The sequence below is a fragment of the Phyllobates terribilis genome, unplaced genomic scaffold, assembly GCF_046119375.1.
Source record: "Phyllobates terribilis strain yellow unplaced genomic scaffold, ASM4611937v1 Scaffold_11__3_contigs__length_659146591, whole genome shotgun sequence".
In the NCBI taxonomy this organism is placed as follows: Eukaryota; Metazoa; Chordata; class Amphibia; order Anura; family Dendrobatidae; genus Phyllobates; species Phyllobates terribilis.
In genome coordinates, this window is record NW_027362771.1 from 174,369,771 (window position 1) to 174,389,395 (window position 19,625).

The 19,625-nt window shown below is 39.4% G+C and overlaps 1 protein-coding gene across 9 annotated transcripts in view; it reads right to left on the minus strand.

Moving 5' to 3' along the window:
• KCNC2 (potassium voltage-gated channel subfamily C member 2) overlaps positions 1–19,625 on the minus strand; it is a 234,658-nt gene that overhangs the window by 29,409 nt on the left and 185,624 nt on the right. For all 9 annotated transcript variants that reach the window (XM_073651800.1, XM_073651802.1, XM_073651803.1 and 6 more), the window contains exon 3: positions 9,461–10,388. In XM_073651800.1, coding sequence (XP_073507901.1) covers positions 9,461–10,388 — 928 coding nt within the window. The remainder of the gene's footprint in view (positions 1–9,460; positions 10,389–19,625) is intronic.

The window sequence follows — 19,625 nt, forward strand, 5'->3', positions numbered from 1 at the left end:
CTTATGGCTTCAGAAAGTGTGAAGCCGAAAAAAGGGAGGGTTTTAGGGACACTGACAAGCTGCAGGGACAGGACAGAGATAATGTGCGATCTCCTCCTTTACTTGTGTAAGAATTGGTGTGTATCACACCAGCAAAGATAAAAAAAAGTCAAGCAAAAATGGAAATAGCCCTTTTTTTTTATTAAGTTCTTTATTGAAAAAAATACATGTTTTGAATTGCTGCAATGACCTGAACTATAAAATTCACTTAGCTCTCCCAGTGAATGTTAAAAAAAAAAGCCAGAATCTATAATTACCCAAATTATAAAATGAGCACTCTATAAATCCCACCCAGAAAATACCATAAGAAAACAAAGCCAGATTTGCTGTTTTATGATCATTTGATCATGTATGAATAAATACGTCAAGTTGTCCAGCTAAAGATAAAATCTCATACAGATACAGCAACAAAGAAATAAAAAAGGTTATATCTTTTCAATATGGCAACACAAATATATTTTTGTTTTTTTGACAAAGTATTTTTATTGTGAAAACAGAACAAACCATTAATAAAACTATATAAATTTGGTATTTTGTTAATGGTACTGAACCACAGAATAATGTTAATATGTCACTTATGTCACGCTGTCTACATGAAAAAGAAAAACCCTAGGATGGAAAAAAAATTGCAATTATATGCCTGCGCTTAGCCGCATCTACCCTATACCCGGCTCTCCCAACATACAGAGGTCCTTGATAAAGACTGTTGTTGGTCAAATCATTGGACCATTTCTTGCCGAATCAAATTAAAACAATACTGACTTATTACATAAAAAAGTTCTATCTCTCATCCTTTTCAGTGCTCACGTTTCTGTCTACATTGAACCTCGACTTCGGTCCCTTCCTCAAGCATGTATACTTCAGAATAAGTCTCTAATTTTCTGTTTGGGTTACACTTTTAACCATGAATATAAATTTTTATGCATTTAACCCCTTTACCACCTTGGGTTTTTCCATTTTTGCATTTTTGTTTTTTGCTCCCCTTCTTCCCAGAGCCATAACTTTTTTATTTTCCCGTCAATATGGCCATGTGAGGGCTTGTTTTTTGCAAGACGAGTTGTACTTTTGAGCAACACCATTGATGTTACCATATTGTGTATTGGAAAAACGGGGAAAAAATCAAAGTGCGGTGAAATTGCAAAAAAAAGTGCAATTTCCCAATTGTACTTTTTTTTTTTTATTATGTTCACTAAATGCTAAAACTGACCTGCGTTTATGATTCTCCAGGTCATTATGAGTTTGTAGATACCAAACATGTATAGGTTCTTTTTTATTTAAGTGGTGAAAAAAATCCAAAGTTTGTTTAAAAAAAAGTCGCCATTTTTCGGGATCTAGAGCCAGGTGAGGGCTTTTTTTTGCATGCCGAGCTGACATTTTTATTGATTCCATTATGGGGTAGGTACGATCTTTTGATCGCCCGTTATTGCACTTTATTGCAATGTTGCAGTGACTAAATAAAAGTAATTCTGGCGTTTTGATTTTTTTTCTCGCTATGCCGTTTACCGATCGGATTAATTCTTTTAATATATTGATAGATCAGATTATGAACTCGGCGATACCAAATATGTGTATATTTGATTTTTTATTGTTTTATTTTGAATAGGGCAAATGGGGGGGTGATTTGAACTTTTATATTTTTTCTAATTTTTGAATATTTTTGAAAACTTTTTTTTTAACTTTTCACTAGCTTCAGTAGTCTCCATGGGAGACTAGAAGCTGAGATCATCCGATCACTTGTGCTACACACAGCAGGGCTGAAGCCCTGCTGTGTGTAGCAAAAATGCTCACTTGTGATGAGCGCCGACCGCTGGACGACGCTGATAGCATCCTGGCAATGACAACCACAGGGGTCTCCTGCAGACCCCGGGTTGTCATGCGAACCCATCAGCGACCCGTGGTCATGTGACACAGGTGGTGGTAGGCGGGATTAGTGACGCTCTTCCGGTAAGCACGAGTTAAATGCTGCTGTCAGAGATTGACAGCGGCATTTAACTAGTTAACAGCTGCGGGTGGATCGCTGTTATAGATCAGCTGTCATGTGCCCGAAAGCATGCGGGCTCAGCGCCAGAGATCACATGGAGTGCAGGGATACGACTTTGGATGTACTCATATGTCCAAGGTCATAAAGGGGTTAAAAAAAAATCACTTTGACGCAAAATTGCATGTAGGTACCTGAATGTATAAAGTGCTGAATAGCATATAGACAATGTGCCAAGTATCTACTTTCAGAAAATACGTTGCTCAAAAAAATAAAGGGAACACTCAAATAACACATCCTAGATCTGAAAGAATGAAATATTGTCATTGAATACTTTGTTCTGTACAAAGTTGAATATGCTGACAACAAAATCACACAAAAATCATCAATGGAAATCAAATTTATTAACCAATGGATGCCTGGATTTGGAGTAACCCCCAAAATTAAAGTGGAAAAACACACTACAGGCTGATCCAACTTTGATGTAATGTCCTTAAAACAAGTCAAAATGAGGCTCAGTATTGTGTGTGGCCTCCACATGCCTGTATGACCTCCCTACAATGCCTGGGCATGCTCCTGATGAGGTTGCGGATGGTCTCCTTTGGGATCTCCTCCCAGACCGGGACTAAAGCATCCGCCAACTCCTGGACAGTCTGTGGTGCAACGTGACGTTGGTAGATGGAGCGAGACGTGATGTCCCAGATGTGCTCAATCGGATTCAGGTATGGGGAACGGGCGGGCCAGTCCATAGCTTCAATGCCTTCATCTTGCAGGAACTGCTGACACACTCCAGCCACATGAGATCTGGCAATGTCCTGCATTAGGAGGAACCCAGGGCCAACCGTACCAGCATATTGTCTCACAAGGGGTCTGAGAATCTCATCTCGGTACCTAATAGCAGTCAGGCTACCTCTGGCGAGCCCATGGAGGGCTGTGCAGCCCTCCAAAGAAATGCCACCCCACACCATTACTGACCCACTGCCAAACCGGTCATGCTGAAGGATGTTGCAGGCAGCAGAACTCTCTCCACGGCGTCAACAGTCTCGTCTGTCACATGTGCTCAGTGTGAACCTGCTTTAATCTGTGAAGAGCACAGGGCGCTAGTGGCAACTTTGCCAATCCTGGTGTTCTGTGGCAAATGCCAACAATCCTGTACGGTGTTGGGCTGTGAGCACAACCCCCATCTGTGGATGTCGGACCCTCATACCAACCTCATGGAGTCGGTTTCTAACCGTTTGTGCAGACACATGCACATTTGTGGCCTGCTGGAGGTCATTTTGCAGGGCTTTGAAAGTGCTCCTCCTGTTCCTCCTTGCACAAAGGCGGAGGTAGCGGTCCTGCTGCTGGGTTGTTGCCCTCCTATGGCCCCCTCCACGTCTCCTGGTGTACTGGCCTGTCTCCTGGTAGTGTCTCCAGCCTCTGGACACTACGCTGACAGACACAGCAAACCTTCTTGCCACAGCTCGCATTGATGTGCCATCCTGGATGAGCTGCACTACCTGAGCAACTTCTGTGGGTTGTAGAGTCCGTCTCATGCTACCACAAGTGTGAAAGCACAACCAACATTCAAAAGTGACCAAAACATCAGCCAGAAAGCATTGGTACTGAGATGTGGTCTGTGGTCCCCACCTGCAGAACCACTCCTTTATTGAGGGTGTCTTGATAATTGCCAATAATTTCCATCTATTGTCTATTCCATTTGCACAACAGCATGTGACATTGATTGTCAATCAGTGTTGCTTCCTAAGTGGACAGTTTGCTTTCACAGAAGTTTGATTTGCTTGGAGTTATATTCTGTTGTTTAAGTGTTCCCTTAACTGCTTCCCGACCGCCCACTGTAGATAAACGTCCGCGCTGCCTGGGCTCTGTGCAGCGCGGACGTTTAAAAACGGTGGGTGGTCTCGCAGTGCTCAGGACCCCCTGGGTCCTGCAAGCACTGTGAGAGCGGTGCAGAGCGTTAGCTCTGACAGGGAACATCATCGGGACCTGATTAGATCAGGTCCCAGTGATGTTAACCCTTTGCTGTCTTCTATATATCCCGCGATCTATAGTGATCGCGGCATATAGAAGACAGCAGGAGGAGAGGGGGTCGTCCACTTACCTCTCTGACGACCCCTTGATTGCTTTCAGGACCTGTCGTTGCTATGGCAGCTGGAGGTCACATGACCGCCTCCAGCTCTGCCATATATGGTGTCCTTCCTGTCTGGCTTCAGCCTGTAGCTGATGCCAGACAGGAGACTGTGAAACAGTCAGCAAAGATCTCATGTAATGTAATATATGTCTATTACATTACATGAGATCAGGGATCAGAAAAATAAAAATTAATGTCCCATACAGGGACTAAGTAAAAATGTAAAAAAAAGTAAAAAAAAATGTTTTGAAACTGTTAAAAAAAAATACAAAATAAATAAAAATAAATAAATAAAATATTAAACCGATAAATCCATATAGTTATGCAAAAATAAAAAAAGTACACATATTTGGTATTGCCGCATCCGAAACAACCCGAGCTATAAAACTGTCACACTAATTAACTCCTTATGTGTACACCGTAATAAAAATAAATAAAAAACGGAGCAAAAAACTATGCTTTTTCCTCATATCGCCAAACAAAAAGTGGAAAAAAATGCGATCAAAAAGCAAAATGGAAATAGAAATGGTACCGCTGAAAATGTCATCTTGTTCCGCAAAAATCAAGCCGCTATACAGCTCCATCAGCCCAAAAATAAAAAAGTTATACCTCTCAGAATAAAGCAATGCAAAAAAAATATTTTTTCTATAAAATTGTTTTATTGTGTAAAAGCGCCAAAACATAAAAAAATATACAGTAAGTGTATCGCTGTAAATGTACTGACCCGAAGAATAACGCTGCCTGATCACTTTTACCACACGCAGAACGGCATAAAAAAAAACCTCAAAAAACAATTCCTGAATTGTTGGTTTTTGTTAATTTTACCTCCCAAAAAAACGGAATAGAAAGCGATCAAAAAATGTCACGTACCCACAAATGGTACCAATAAAAATGTCAACTCGTCCCGCAAAAAACAAGCCATCACATGACTCTGTCGGCCGAAATATGGAAAAATTATAGCTCTCAAAATATGGCGATGCAAAAACTAGATTTTGCAAAAAAAAAGCGTCTCTTAGTGTGTGACAGCTGTCAGTCATAAAAACCCGATATAAATCTGGTATCTCTGCAATCGCACCGACCCGAAGAATAAAGTAATCTAATCAGTTATATCACACTAGGAACGGCGTAAAAAAATAAATAAAACCAATTCTTCACCTGCAACTGATTTGTTTATTATGTCTCCCAAAGATCGCAGTATGGCTCGGCACACATTTATCCTGCGCTCTGCGCTGAGCACTTACGCCAGAGTTTCCATGTAAATCTCTGAAATATGTGATTCAGCCGGAACCCATGACGGAAGATTCCCTGTAATGAGGCAGATATAGGCCACTGTGGATGCCGTCTGGCCTGTGATCCCACGGTGTCATTTGTTTTAGGCGTGCATAAAAGTGCGGTTGGCCACAGTTTTGTGCACTTCTGAAAAAAAGGACACCGCTAAACAGAGGCCAGATGGAGTCCAGAGTAACTCTGCTGCCTCATTACAGTGAATGGATCCCGCAGGGGTTTCATCTGAATTACATCACTTGGAAATTTAGATGGAAACCCCGATGTAAGTGCTCAGCCTAGAGCGCCGGATAAATGTTACATAAAATGTTCCCAATAAAAGCTTGAACTCAGTCCTCAAAAAAAGCTAGTCCCCACTCAGGTCCGTCATCTGTTAAAAATATAAGGGACTTCCAAGTTACTGGTAGCAGAAAGGCTCTGGAAAAGCGAAATGACCCTTGCCCCCCAAAAGAAATTCAAAAAATTTTGTGCTCCCAAATCCAAATGCCTATTCTACAATAATTTGTTCTCCAATTGTCAAATAGCACTCCGTCCCCCCCAGATCTCGCCATATGGCTGAGCGGTACAATACAGCCACATATGGGGTATTGGCACTTTTAGAAGAAATTGTGTGACACATTTCGGCACCATTTTTACATATTGTCCTGTGTGAAAATGTAAAATCTGAGGGTAAAACATTTTTTTGTGGTAAAAATATAATTATGCTTTTTTCACTGCCCAATGGTATAAATTTAAAAATTAAAAAATACTCACTACTTCCCTAGATGAATTCCTTGAGAGGTGTAGTTTACAAAATGGGGTCACTTGTGGGGGTTTCTGCTGTTTCTGCATGTCAGCGACTCTTCAAATGTGACACGGTGTCTGCTGCCTATCCCAGCCAACATAGCGCTCCTTTCTCTTCCGAACCCTGCCGTACACCAAAGCAGTGGTTTTCCCCCACATATGAGGTATCGGCGTGTTCAGGAGAAATTGTACAACAAATTTCATGGTGCAATTTATCCTGTTGCCCTTATGATAGTACAAAATTAGGGAAAGGAAAACATTTTTTGTGGGAAAAATGTGAAAATTTTATTTTTATGGCTCAATATTATAAACTTCTGTGAAGCAGCTGGGGGTGCAAGGTGCTCACCACATATCTAGATAAGTTCCCTAAGGGGTCTAGTTTCCAAAATGGTGTCACTTGTATGGGGTTTCCACTGTTTAGGCACATCAGGGGCTCCCCAAATGCAACATGGCGTCCGCTAATTATTCAAACAAATTTTACATTCAAAAAGTCAAATGGCGCTCCTTCCCTTCCGAGCCCTGCCGTGCGCCCAAACAGTGGTTTGCCTCCACATATGGGGTATCGGCGTGTTCAGGAGAAATTGCACAACAAATTTCATGGTGCAATATATCCTATTACCCTTATGATAATGCAAAATTAAGGGATAAAAAACGTTTTTGCGGGAAAAATGTGAAAATTTTATTTTTACAGCTGATTATTATAAACTTCTGTGAAGCACCTTGGGGTTCAAGGTGCTCACCACACATCTAGATAAGTTCCCTAAGGGGTCTAGTTTCCAAAATGGTGTCACTTGTGGGGGGTTTCTACTGTTTAGGCACATCAGGGGCTCCCCAAATGCAACATGGCGTCCGCTAATTATTCAAACAAATTTTGCATTCAAAAAATCAAATGGCGCTCCTTCCCTTCCGAGCCCTGCCGTGCACCCAAACAGTGGTTTGCCTCCACATATGGGGTATCGGCGTGTTCAGGAGAAATTGCACAACAAATTTCATGGTGCAATTTATCCTATTACCCTTATGATAATGCAAAATTAAGGGATGAAAAACGTTTTTGCGGGAAAAATGTGAAAATTTTATTTTTACAGCTGATTATTATAAACTTCTGTGAAGCACGTTGGGGTTCAAGGTGCTCACCACACATCTAGATAAGTTCCCTAAGGGGTCTAGTTTCCAAAATGGTGTCACTTGTGGGGGGTTTCCACTGTTTAGGAACATCAGGGGCTCTCCAAACGCAACATGGCGTCTGCTAATTATTCAGACAAATTTTACATTCAAAAAGTCAAATGGCGCTCCTTCCCTTCCAAACCCTGCCGTGCGCCCAAACAGTGGTTTTCCCCCACATATGGGGTATCGGCGTTTTCAGGAGAAATTGCACAACAAATTTCATGGTGCAATTTATCCTATTACCATTATGATAATGGAAAATTAAGGGATGAAAAACGTTTTTGTGGGAAAAATGTGAAAATTTTATTTTTACAGCTCAATATTATAAACTTCTGTGAAGCACCTTGGGGTTCAAGGTGCTCACCACACATCTAGATATGTTCCCTAAGGGGTCTAGTTTCCAAAATGGTGTCACTTGTGGGGGGTTTCCACTGTTTAGTCACATCAGGAGCTCTCCAAACGCAACATGGTGTCTGCTAATTATTCAGACAAATTTTTCAAAAAGTCTAATGGCGCTCCTTCCTTTCCGAGCCCTGCCGTGCGCCCAAACAGTGGTTTTCCCTCACATGTGGGGTATCAGCACGCTCAAGAGAAATTGCACAAAAAAATTTGGAGTCAATTTTTTCCTGTTACCCCTGTGAAAATAAAAAAAATTGGGTCTAAAGTAACATTTTTGTGAAAAAAGTTAAATGTTAATTTTTTTCTTCCACATTCCAAAAATTCCTGTGAAGCACCTGAAGGGTTAATAAAGTTCTTCAATGTGGTTTTGAGCACCTTGAGGGGTGCAGTTTTTAGAATGGTGTCACTTTTGGGTATTTTCTGTCATAAAGACCCCTCAAAGTGACTTCAAATATGATGTGGTCCCTAAAAAAATGTTTTTGTAAATTTTGTTGGAAAAATGAGAAATCGCTGGTCAACTTTTAACCCTTATAGCTCCCTAACAAAAAAAATTTTGGTTCCAAAATTGTGCTGATGTAAAGTAGACATGTGGGAAATGTTATTTATTAAGTATTTTGTGTGACATATCTCTCTGATTTAAGGGCATGAAAATTCAAAGTTTGAAAATTGCAAAATTTTCAACATTTTCGCCAAATTTCCGATTTTTTCACAAATAAACGCATATGATATCAAATAAATTTTACCACTATCATGAAGTACAATATGTCACGAAAAAATAATCTCAGAATCAGGGGGATCCGTTGAAGCGTTCCAGAGTAATTGCTTCATAAAGTGACAGTGGTCAGAATTGAAAAAATTGGCCCGGTCACGAAGGCAAAAACAGGCTCTGGTGCGAAGTGGTTAATTTTTTGAGCAGTGTATATAGGTATGGGGGGGGGGGGGGTTATTTTAAATTGCATTTGGTCATTTAGATTTTATTTCTACATGTCAAGTACAAAGATTGTCCTGGCTATCAGAGATGCAAAATGTTGGAAAAAAACCTTGGCAGTAAAAGGGTTAGGATATACTAGTCAAGAAATGCAAAAGTGTTGTACCCAAAAGTGAAACACTGTACTATTGGATAGGGAAGGGCAACAAATTGAATAAAACCCAATAAGGTAAAATTATACCCTAATCATCTAATAGTTATAACCATGACCCACAGTACGCTCAGATATAAATTCAGTAATACTGTAAAATGTATACTACGTAATGTTAGTATACTGAGTCTGAGGATTCTTAATCATTTACTAACTGAATGAAATCTTAATAATTACACTTTGGTGTAAATCTGTAAAAGGAATGCATACCACATATATTCATAATTGGCTCTTAAAACCATGCATGGTATTCTTTCCATGTAGATTCTTTGGATTCAGTTTTGACATTAGTTGTTAATCACATATAATAATCTTGAGTTAAGTAATCCTAAAAAATATAATTATTTTCTTTTGCTATGCATCCTCTATGTTATGATATTCAATATGGTTATATACGTATACCCAATATTCACATTATGATATCTACTTATAACCTAACAAAAACACCAATGTCTTGAATATACTACAATACAGTCCCAACGTTTTACTATATCCTAAGAAAAGTAATTGCACTTGATCTTTTTTACTATTCTTCTACCATACCTGACATGTTGTGCTCCATCAGCCGGTTGTCTTTACCAAGGCATGTATCCACCTGTGTGCTGTTGCATCCTATGTTAAGATCCATCTTGCAGAATGTAGGAGAGCCAGCCTGAGGTCCATGAGGAATATATTTCTTTCGTTTTCTTGGAAGTTTCTGTTTTGCCATAGCAAGGGAGTAGTACATTCCAAAATTGTTAACAATGACTGGAACAGGCATTGCAATTGTAAGTACACCAGCCAAAGCACATAGTGCTCCTACCAACATCCCTGACCAAGTCTGGGGATACATGTCACCATACCCCAATGTAGTCATAGTGACCACGGCCCACCAGAAACCAATTGGAATATTTTTAAACTGTGTATGCTTGCTTGCTGATGGATCATTTGGACTGGCACCTATTCGCTCAGCATAGTAGATCATTGTGGCAAATATTAAGACTCCTAGAGCCAAAAATATTATGAGAAGCAAAAATTCATTAGTGCTAGCTCGAAGAGTGTGCCCAAGCACTCTTAGTCCTACAAAATGGCGAGTAAGTTTAAAAATTCGGAGGATGCGGACAAATCTCACAACCCTGAGGAATCCTAATACATCCTTAGCAGCTTTGGAGGACAGCCCACTTAGTCCAACCTCCAGGTAAAATGGCAATATAGCCACAAAATCTATAATGTTTAGTAGATTTCTGACGAATTCAAGTTTGTCAGGGCAGAAAGTGACGCGTACTAAAAACTCAAATGTAAACCATACCACACAAACTCCTTCAACGTATGTCAATGCAGGGTCAGTCTCAATTTCAATTAATGACACCATTTCTGTGCCATTATTCACAGTTTCAGTTTTATTGATGATGGAATTAAATGCTTCATGGGTCTCCAGACAAAACGTTGTTATAGATACCAAGATGAAGAACAAGGAAGCAAAGGCGATGAACTGTAAGGAAACAAAAGAAATAAGATATAATTAGTGCATACTTTATAAGTTGAGGGTTTTTTCAGAAAATTAAATTTTAGACATGATCTATTATAATGAGCAGCGTAAGCATATGGTACAGTAGCTTGAGGATATTAAAAGATGCTTATATTCCAGACTTAAAATTTGGAAGTCTTTAAAGTAAATCTGTCAGTAGGTTTTTGCAATCAGATTTCAGGGATGTGTCACTTATTAGGCTGTGTGCTGTTGTTTCCATACAATGAAGGTTTTATCACCAGGAGATAATCACTGCCAGGAATAATGCTTACATGATGCCTAGTCCTACCACGCCCCTTAATTTGATAAGCAGCTCTCTGTCAATAAACAATTTACACAGTGTGATGTGGGTGGGGTCAGCTTTCTGATCTCTGCTACATCTAAAACCTCTAATTGTGTCATAACTGCTGCACCCAGCAAACTAAGTGATACATCGTTGGAATCAGTGTCTCTTTTCCTATAGTATGCTGGTCTCAGAGGCAGAAAAAAACCTGCTGACAGATTTCCTTTAACCCCTTGCCTACACAGCCGATTTTTGTCACAATGTTTTCATTTTTCCCTCCCCTCCTTCTAAGAACCATAACTTTTTTATTATTCCATTGACATAGCAGTAGTAGAGCTTATTTATGTGAGACGAGTTGTAGTATTGAATGACAACATTTATTTTATCATACAATGTACTAAAAAATAAGAAAAAAAATTCAAGTTTGATAAAAGGGTGAAAAAATACAATTCTGCAATGGATTTTTGGAGGTTTTTTATTTTTTTTAATGACCTGGAAACATGATTATGAGTATGTGAGTATGATTACGCAATACCAAAGTTTAATATTATGCCTTCCCATGCTAATAGTGATTAATAAATTATCTATTTTAATGTTTTACTAATAGGATAGGCTATAAAGATCTCCAAAAAGTTGACATGCCCCACTTTACTGAGCATTTAAGCTGATTCTCAAACAAATTTTCAAAATGATTGAATGTTTGTAAATCAGAAGTTAGAGCAGTAGCCAAAGTTTTCCAATTTCCGGTTTTGCTGTGGCAGTCTATTATGAAAAAATTAAAACAAAACGTGCAACCATATTGATTGCCATGTCTAATTATACGCTCATAATCTGATGACCAAATGTAATTTTGTCTGTATATTTAAGTAATACCAAAATGACAACTTAGTGTGACTTCCACCATGCTTTTTTGGAGCAGTTTTTGATGCAGCTCTCTGAGTGAAAGCCAGGAATGGATCAAAAGTGAAGGAAAAAAGACATTTAACAATCACTTCTCTTATCTCTGGTATTCAGTCCTATGTTTGACTACATAAAAAGCTGACTGTGTAATTCCAACCCTATTAACTGCTGTATGGGGACACCATATGGCAGCACATGCAGTGTTTAGGGACTCCGTGTGCTGTTGTACAGGCTCCATGCACACACTTTTCACATGAGCATGAGCCCTTAATGACAATGTTGTTTTATAAATGTGATTGTATTTAAAACAACATAAATTCCCATGTTGGCTAAAATCATTTAGATAAATGGAAGTAGATAGAAAATAAACAGTTATTGTAGGTTAGTTAAAAATATAATTATTAAGTATTTGGCAAACCTATAAAACATTGTCAGAGTAATACATTTGTCTGTTTTTGTATTCTCTAGTCCGCTTTAACATGGGCTTAGTTAATTATTAGCTGTAAAAGAAACCTTCCTCTCAGATTTAATCACTGTAATTACATCCAGGATAACTAAATAATTGGGTTAGGTAAATACCTCACTATTGAAATGTATCATATTGGAGAAGTAAGACACACGTGGAAGATTTATCATTGTAAATCCGTTGAACATAAGGCATTCAGGTCAAAAATATTCATGGAACCGCTGAATTTTTTTCAACACGAAAGTGCTTGTATGGCAATATCAGTTACAGAAGAGCTCATAATGTGGCGGAACAGGGTCATAAATATAGGAGGTGCAAAGCTAGCAGTCACTTCAAGTCCCTGGTGCATAAAGGAACACAAAGTTCCCAATTCATTAAAGTGTTTACAATAGAAACATCATGTTGTGCAAAAGTTTTGGGACTTTTGAAATTTAACGCCAGTCCTGTCCGACTCTGTCAAAATGGGCATGGGGATGTCCACTCATCTAATTCATGATGAATTCGTTGTGAGACGCACACCTACAGTATAAATTAATGAGGCACCTTTGACTTCACCACGTACCCTCATCAAGACGGGCATGAACAACATCAGTATTGATAAATGAGGGCTAAATTCTTCCAACACCTGAGAAGACGCTTGTGTTAAAATTCTGTCTGGTATAGATTTTGTAATGAAGTACAAGAGCTTAAAGAAGACCTGTCACTTGGTCAAAACTGGCCAGTTTTTGTTCTCATTAGATATTATGCACCGGCTAGTTATACAGAGCAGCCTAAGCACGCCCTCAAACAATCCGGTATCAATCAGGTAGTAAAGCCTCTTTGGTGTATGACGATCATAAAAATTAGCACTAACTTGAAAGGTATATATCTTTGGAAATATGTGGCAAATTTGAAAAATTAAATAAGTAAAAAAAATAAAAGAATACTCTGGAGCATCGGAAATGCAAAAAGAGCAAACATTGTCCAAGTCTTCTTTAAATGTATTACTCTATTGTGGGTAGCAGATATAGATAAGTTTTACCCTAATAGTGTGAATGAAGCACAAAAGAAGCAAAAAAACTATAGTTACTTTTCTTATGATAGATTTTATTATTTTTGTGGGTTTAGTTGCTGCTGAAACATTCAAACTTGGTTTACTAATTAACCTACAAACATCCTTAAAAATGTTTAAGACACCTTATCTGTCATCAAAAGGAAATCATTTTCTATTCCCTTTCACTTTTTTCTACTTTCTTGAAGATCAAGAAGGCATAAAAAAAAAGAATTCATGCTTTCAGCAATGTTTATTTTACATGTCTGTTTTGGAATTCTTCCATTGTATTTCCTGTTTTATGTTGAAGCAAGATATATATATATATATACAGTATTTTCACACTGAAATTCTTTGCTTGCTAAATCCATAATTTAGCAACTTTCATGAGCAATTCCCCTCCATTCTTTTGCTGTATAGTCTGTGCAACTCCTGTAAATAGCTATCTGTACTGTTTTTCTGGTACGGATCCTATAGCTCCTGGCTGTGTTGGCTTTCTCTGCTCTACCTCACCTTATCTTAAGTTTATTATGCTTAATGATAACGCTATTAACCTGCAGATATATGGTTAATCTGCAAGTTAATATTGCTAGAAAGGTACCTGGTGCCTGAGACATAATGAGCTTTAATCCTCCTGAAATAAATCCGGGAAGTGACTGAAGCCGGGAAGCGTGCACCTGGTTTCAGAGACGCAGTGATGCTGCCGGAATGAGCGGTGCGCATGTGCAAGATTTGCATGAGCGGCGATTACGCCGGCTCGTTCAAATTGTGTTATCACGCCCACAGGGGTGTGATAACATGGAAACAGGACTGACTAGTCTGGGCAAACTAACGCCCCATCGACTAGTTAAAGCCCTCATTAGCATAGCAAGCGGGGACATTATAAATGCTTTTTTTAAACCTTGTTTTCACTGAATAACATTATAGAGGTAAATGCTGCTGGGTTGGAGGACAAGGGCCACCTGACAGGTTCCCTTTAATTTTCTCCCTGGTACCAGGCACCTTTCTAACACTATTAACCTGCAGACTAACCCTATATTTGGAGGAATAAAGTTCATTTTCTCCTGGGAGCCACGCTTTCACTAACGTGGCTGGACGACTTTCTAATTCTATTAACCTTAAGCTTAACCCTATATCTGCAGGTTAATAGTTTTATTCGATGTAGTAGGTTCCTATTAAATCTATCGAATCAGTTATATAGTTAAATCTTTATTTAATGACCTTTCCCACTCTTGTCTGCAATCAACCATGTGTGTTCTCTTTATGTGGACTCTGATGCAGTACAACATTTGTGATCTACCCTCCCTTAAAACTTAGATGCTTTCCTTTCCATTTATTCTAATCTATGTTGCTATTCACATGTACGTGTTCTGTCATGGACCCTGTGTCTGTGCAAAAATCACAGAGTCCATTTTTCTCCGGTATCACAGATGAAAGTACCAATACAAGTCTATGGTTCAGTGAAAAGTACGTACAGCACACGGATGGCATCAGAGTGTAATCAGTGTACTGTCCATATATAACATTGTAAGGTCTAGGAGAAGCTTTGTAAATTATTTATCCATCCGTGAAAAACTCCGATAACACACTGATCCAAAACACTGACGACACCGGTACCATTTTTTCACTCTCCTGTTTAAACACGGACGTGTGAATGAGGACTTAGCAGAACCAGTACTTATTGTATCCGCTGTGATAGCGCATTAATTTTTTTTATGATGATGTTTGAATCGTCCTTTCTCAACACTTAAAGGATGTACCATTTTTTGTTCAGTTCTTGAAATAATAATTCATATCCCAGTTTTCGTATAGATCTTGTATATATTTGCACAGGCCAGTGAGATTACAATTTTTTTGATTTTGTAATGCAATTTTAACTCATTCATGTGTCGAGAGTTGAAGGCCCTTCTCGGAACCCATTGGACAATTGTAAATAAATGCGGGGAAATTTTTAAGAAATTGGGTAGATAAGCTAAACTTTTAAAATCTGATAAAGTTTTACACATATAACTCACTTAACAGATGCATGCTAAACTGGGTTCAAATGATTTTAGCAGTTCCTATCAATGATATAACAAATGGCGTGTCTTATTTTCCAAGTTAAAGTATGGAATCAGAGAAATCACGGGGCATATTATATCACATTGTCTGGCCTCTTGAAAGAAACTTCATTGTAAAGCAAAGAAAAAGCTGATCCAGTCAATACACACAGCGCTATTTTGAATGAATAGTATAATTATGTTCAAAGGAAATTACAGCACCTGCTATGATTAAGCAAAATAACCGTGCTCTCAGCACTTGCTTGCAGTCCTATTTTATAGCTCTCAAGCAATATGTAAGTAGTATTTTATTTTAAAATATAGATCATTGCGGAAAGAATTTTCTTTCAAAATCAGAATGGCATCATTTATTTTCCTTATTCCCTGTTACAGGTACTTGTCTACTCATTCTGGCAAAGGCAAACAAAGCCCAAGGGTAGCAATTTAATCATTACTAGTTTCTCCAGTGGCTATAATATCTTGTGAATACATTGTGACTGATAATTTTTATGTAATTTCAAAGACCAATAAAGCCAATCATATTTAAGGGATTGAAAGGGGGAAATTTGATTTTCGTTAACTAGTAATCAACGCTTTAATTTTTATTTTATAAATCAATTGTTCACATGAAGATGATAAACTTTGTAATATATCTTATCAGAGAAATCTGCTACTTTCTTTGACAGGACTGATCATTCATTTTCAAAATTTTCAAATCATGGATAAAATCTGTATTCAGTGAAGACAGATTATTACATTGCTGAGATAGATGACAGTTGATTTATATTAGATTCTATGAAGAGAGGAGGAAGGAGAAGGAGCTGTTCCTCTAGATCAGTGGTCCCCAACCTTTCTGACCTTGAGAGCCACATTCAGCTCTTAGAGAGCGTCATGAGCCACATCCAGCTCCCGCCCCCCTCTCAGTAGTGGCAACAAAAGACCCCATTATGGGTATAATGATGACAAAAGCTTTTCCACAGAAATCACCCTGAAGCAGTATACCAAAATCCAGGGGGTCCCACAATACCCCCATTCAGTATTTTCCCATCAAGCACTCCCAACACACTGTCGCATCCAACTTCAAGCACCTCCTCTGACAGATAGTATCATCCTGTCTCCAGCTTACCAGATTTAAATTATCTATAAACTCCTAAGATTAGTATATGTGCATCCAGATTTGCTCCTCTGTGCTGAGCTACTCAAAAAATTCTAAATTTTGAGACGTGCTCTTCATAGCTGTTTGATAGACCTGGAGATAATGCACCAAGCTGGCAGACAGAAGCGATCCACAATTCATGGGACTACGAGCCACAAGTGGCCCCCAAGCTACAAGTTGGGAACCCCTGTTCTAGATCCTCCATCCTTCTACTTTCTCCCTTCAAGATAGAATCTCATTAGTAGCAACTGTCAGCTCCTATCTCATTAATGTAAAAATCGGCCTTCACCGAAGACGGATTTAACCTTGGAAATGAGAATTTTGAAAATGAATGATCAGTCCTGGCGGATAAAGAAGCAGATTTCTCTGATAAGATATATTACAAAGTTTCTTATCTTCATGAGCAATATTGATTTATGAAATACAAATTAAAAAGACAGTTATACGTTAATGTCTAAAGTTTCAACACATGCTGTTGTTATATTATTGCAAAAGTCTCATTATCATATGCTCGTTTTACCAAGATTTAACTTGCATGGAAAGTACTAAAAGTTATTTCTGCAAGTGCTAATAAAATAATAAAATTCACACTACATTTAGCTCCCACCCCTTGCAACAGTTTAGCTTTACATCCAGTCTCAAATTAAATTTTCCAAAGTCTTTCCTCATATTAACGGAATTTCCAAAATATTGCATCTTGACGTTTGGGTGACTTACAGAATGTGCAATATCACTAATTATGTAACTGTAAAAGCAATAAATTGTATTTATTTATGAATTATTGATCCTTATGAAGTATACATGTGTAACACAGGAATTAATAGCTACATCAGTCATTATTTTATTGTTTCTCCAATACAACAATTTTACTGCTGCATATGCTAGTAATGCAATATGTCTATAAGTGTTCTCCATGGCTAGACAATGAGGGCTAGATCTTGGTACCAAATTAAAGCTCATAACCCTAGCTTAGGTACAATATTTCATGTGCAGGATAAATATCTTTTCTTTCTGATTTAATGTATGTATGGGTTAGGGTGGTTAGCTGCAAGTGACATCAAGAAGAACTATCACAGTCTACTACTGTCATTTCTGAGGCTGGGTTCACCCATATACATTGCATCAGGCTAAGTGTAGAGCAGCATCAACAGGTCAGAACTGATGGTAAAACTGATGCAAATATGCATCAGTTGTCATCAGGCGTTTTCATCACTTACTTCCTGATGCTGATTCAAAGCCACATTGCAACAGTGATTGCTGATGTGACTGCTCTAGAAGTGACCCATTCGTGGGACAGTCACATCAGCAACACTGAAATGAATGTTCTAGAGGACAGCAGGCTATACACTGACACAGGAGTAAAATCACTCCTGTGTCAGTGTATAGCGCTGAGCTGCAGTGAGAAAAGTCACTTGAGTTCATCAGCTAATGAGTTCCTGTGACCTCACTTACAGCACCACTGCTGGGTGACAATTTCCTTACACAGCCGTGGTGCCGTAAGTGAGATCACCGGAGCTTCATCAGCTTATGAACTCCAGTGACCTCTCCCCTGGCAGCTCAGTACTATACACTGCGGGAGCGAACACGCTCCTGTCAGTGTATTGTCGGCTGCCAGATATAATCGATGTCATAGTGTGAGAGGGAGATGTGTGGACATTGCTGCGGTATCAGCCTCCAGCCACAAGAGGTCTCTGTTGCCTCTAAAAGGGACTCTATGGTGCACATGATGGTGTGTTAGTCTGTGAAACCAAGTAGTGAGGAGAGGAAGCAGATTGTGGTGCTGCATCAAAAGAGCTCGGTGTTTGAAGCATGCTGGGAGCGGAACAGAGCTTTGAGTGAAGGTGAAGCTTTGCCTGTGACTCCAGCCAAAGAGAAAGAATCACTTTGGGGGGACGACTACAGTTGGATGCAGATTTGGATTCCCGCCAAGGCACCTGAGTGGTGTGAATGGCCTTCTGCTAGTCTGTCAGACTGAAACTGTGCCCCTGTGACAAGGTGAGGGCCCTCTTCTCGGTCTCCCAGCTAAGTGCCTGATCGGAGGATCAGACAGCTTCTTCAGAGAACAGTTAATGGCTGGTAAGTCCGGAGCTCAGGCTCCACCACAGGGATCCCGGTGGATGTGTGCACGCAAATAGCAGGAAGAGTTTGGCGCCAAACACAGGATCTCAGTTAGAGACACTGTTTGCGGTCAAGTCTGGGTGAACCTTAGCTAGAGACAACCCCCTGTGGGGAGCTTGTATATAGATAGAATAACAGTATTGTAAACTTAGAGTGTTGTTAAGTTTGTGAACTTTTGCGCTGCAACCACTGCACCCATCTGATTACATCATTGCTGTGGGTAACACTCTGTTACCGCATTAGGTGGAACCACTGGTTAGGCAAATTATAGTTCATCGTGTAGTACATCCTGGTCCTATCAATTGTGCAGGGCAGGGGTCCTAGTTGTCTTGAGCTAGGTGTGTGTGAAGTTTATTTGTGTTCCTTTCTTGTATTGCTGGGGCAACCCAGTTCCTGTTCTTAGTAAAAAAGGTGTTTCCCAGCAAACTGTCTGCTAGTATCCTTTGTCCTTGGTCCGTTGTATTCTGAGAGAGACCTCCCCGGTACACGGTCTAAAATAGAACCGATGTGACTGTTCTATCAGTGAGATCTCTGTGAGACACTCGGGATTACCTGGATTATGGCGGATAGGTGAGGATTATGGTGGTTTATTATTTTTTCTTTATGACTAGTGTTGACCCACCCCTGTAGTGTTCGGGTTCGGTTCGGTTCGGTGAACACCGGGATGTTCGTGGAACTGTTGGTCGAACACCTTAGAACACTGTCGAACAACGTCGAACACCGTTAAAACCAGTGGCAGGCAACTAAAAACACATAGAAAACACCTTCAAAGGTGTCCAAAAGCTGACAAACTGCTCAGAAGACACTCTCTTTAAGAAAGCCGGCCGGCAATTCAGCATCGGTACCCGACAATTTAGAACAGAAAGAATAGAGCATCACACATAGATTAGATAGATAGAAACATGTCAGTCACATATATAAGAAGTACAGTGACAGTGTTGGTTACTGTACTTGTCATTTAGTGTTAAAATAAAGGATTTATTAAAAAAAAAATTGGCGTGGGGTTCCCCGTAATTTTAGTCTCTAGCGGAGGTTAAGCAGACGGCTGGGGCAGATGTTTGAAGCCTGGGAAGGGGGTTATACCCATGGAGCTTCCCAGGCTACCAATATCAGTCCCCAGCTGAATACCTAGCCATTACTAGCTATTAAAATGGGGGACCGCCCAAAAAAATTACGTGAAGTCCCCCCTATTTTAATAGCTAGCAAAGG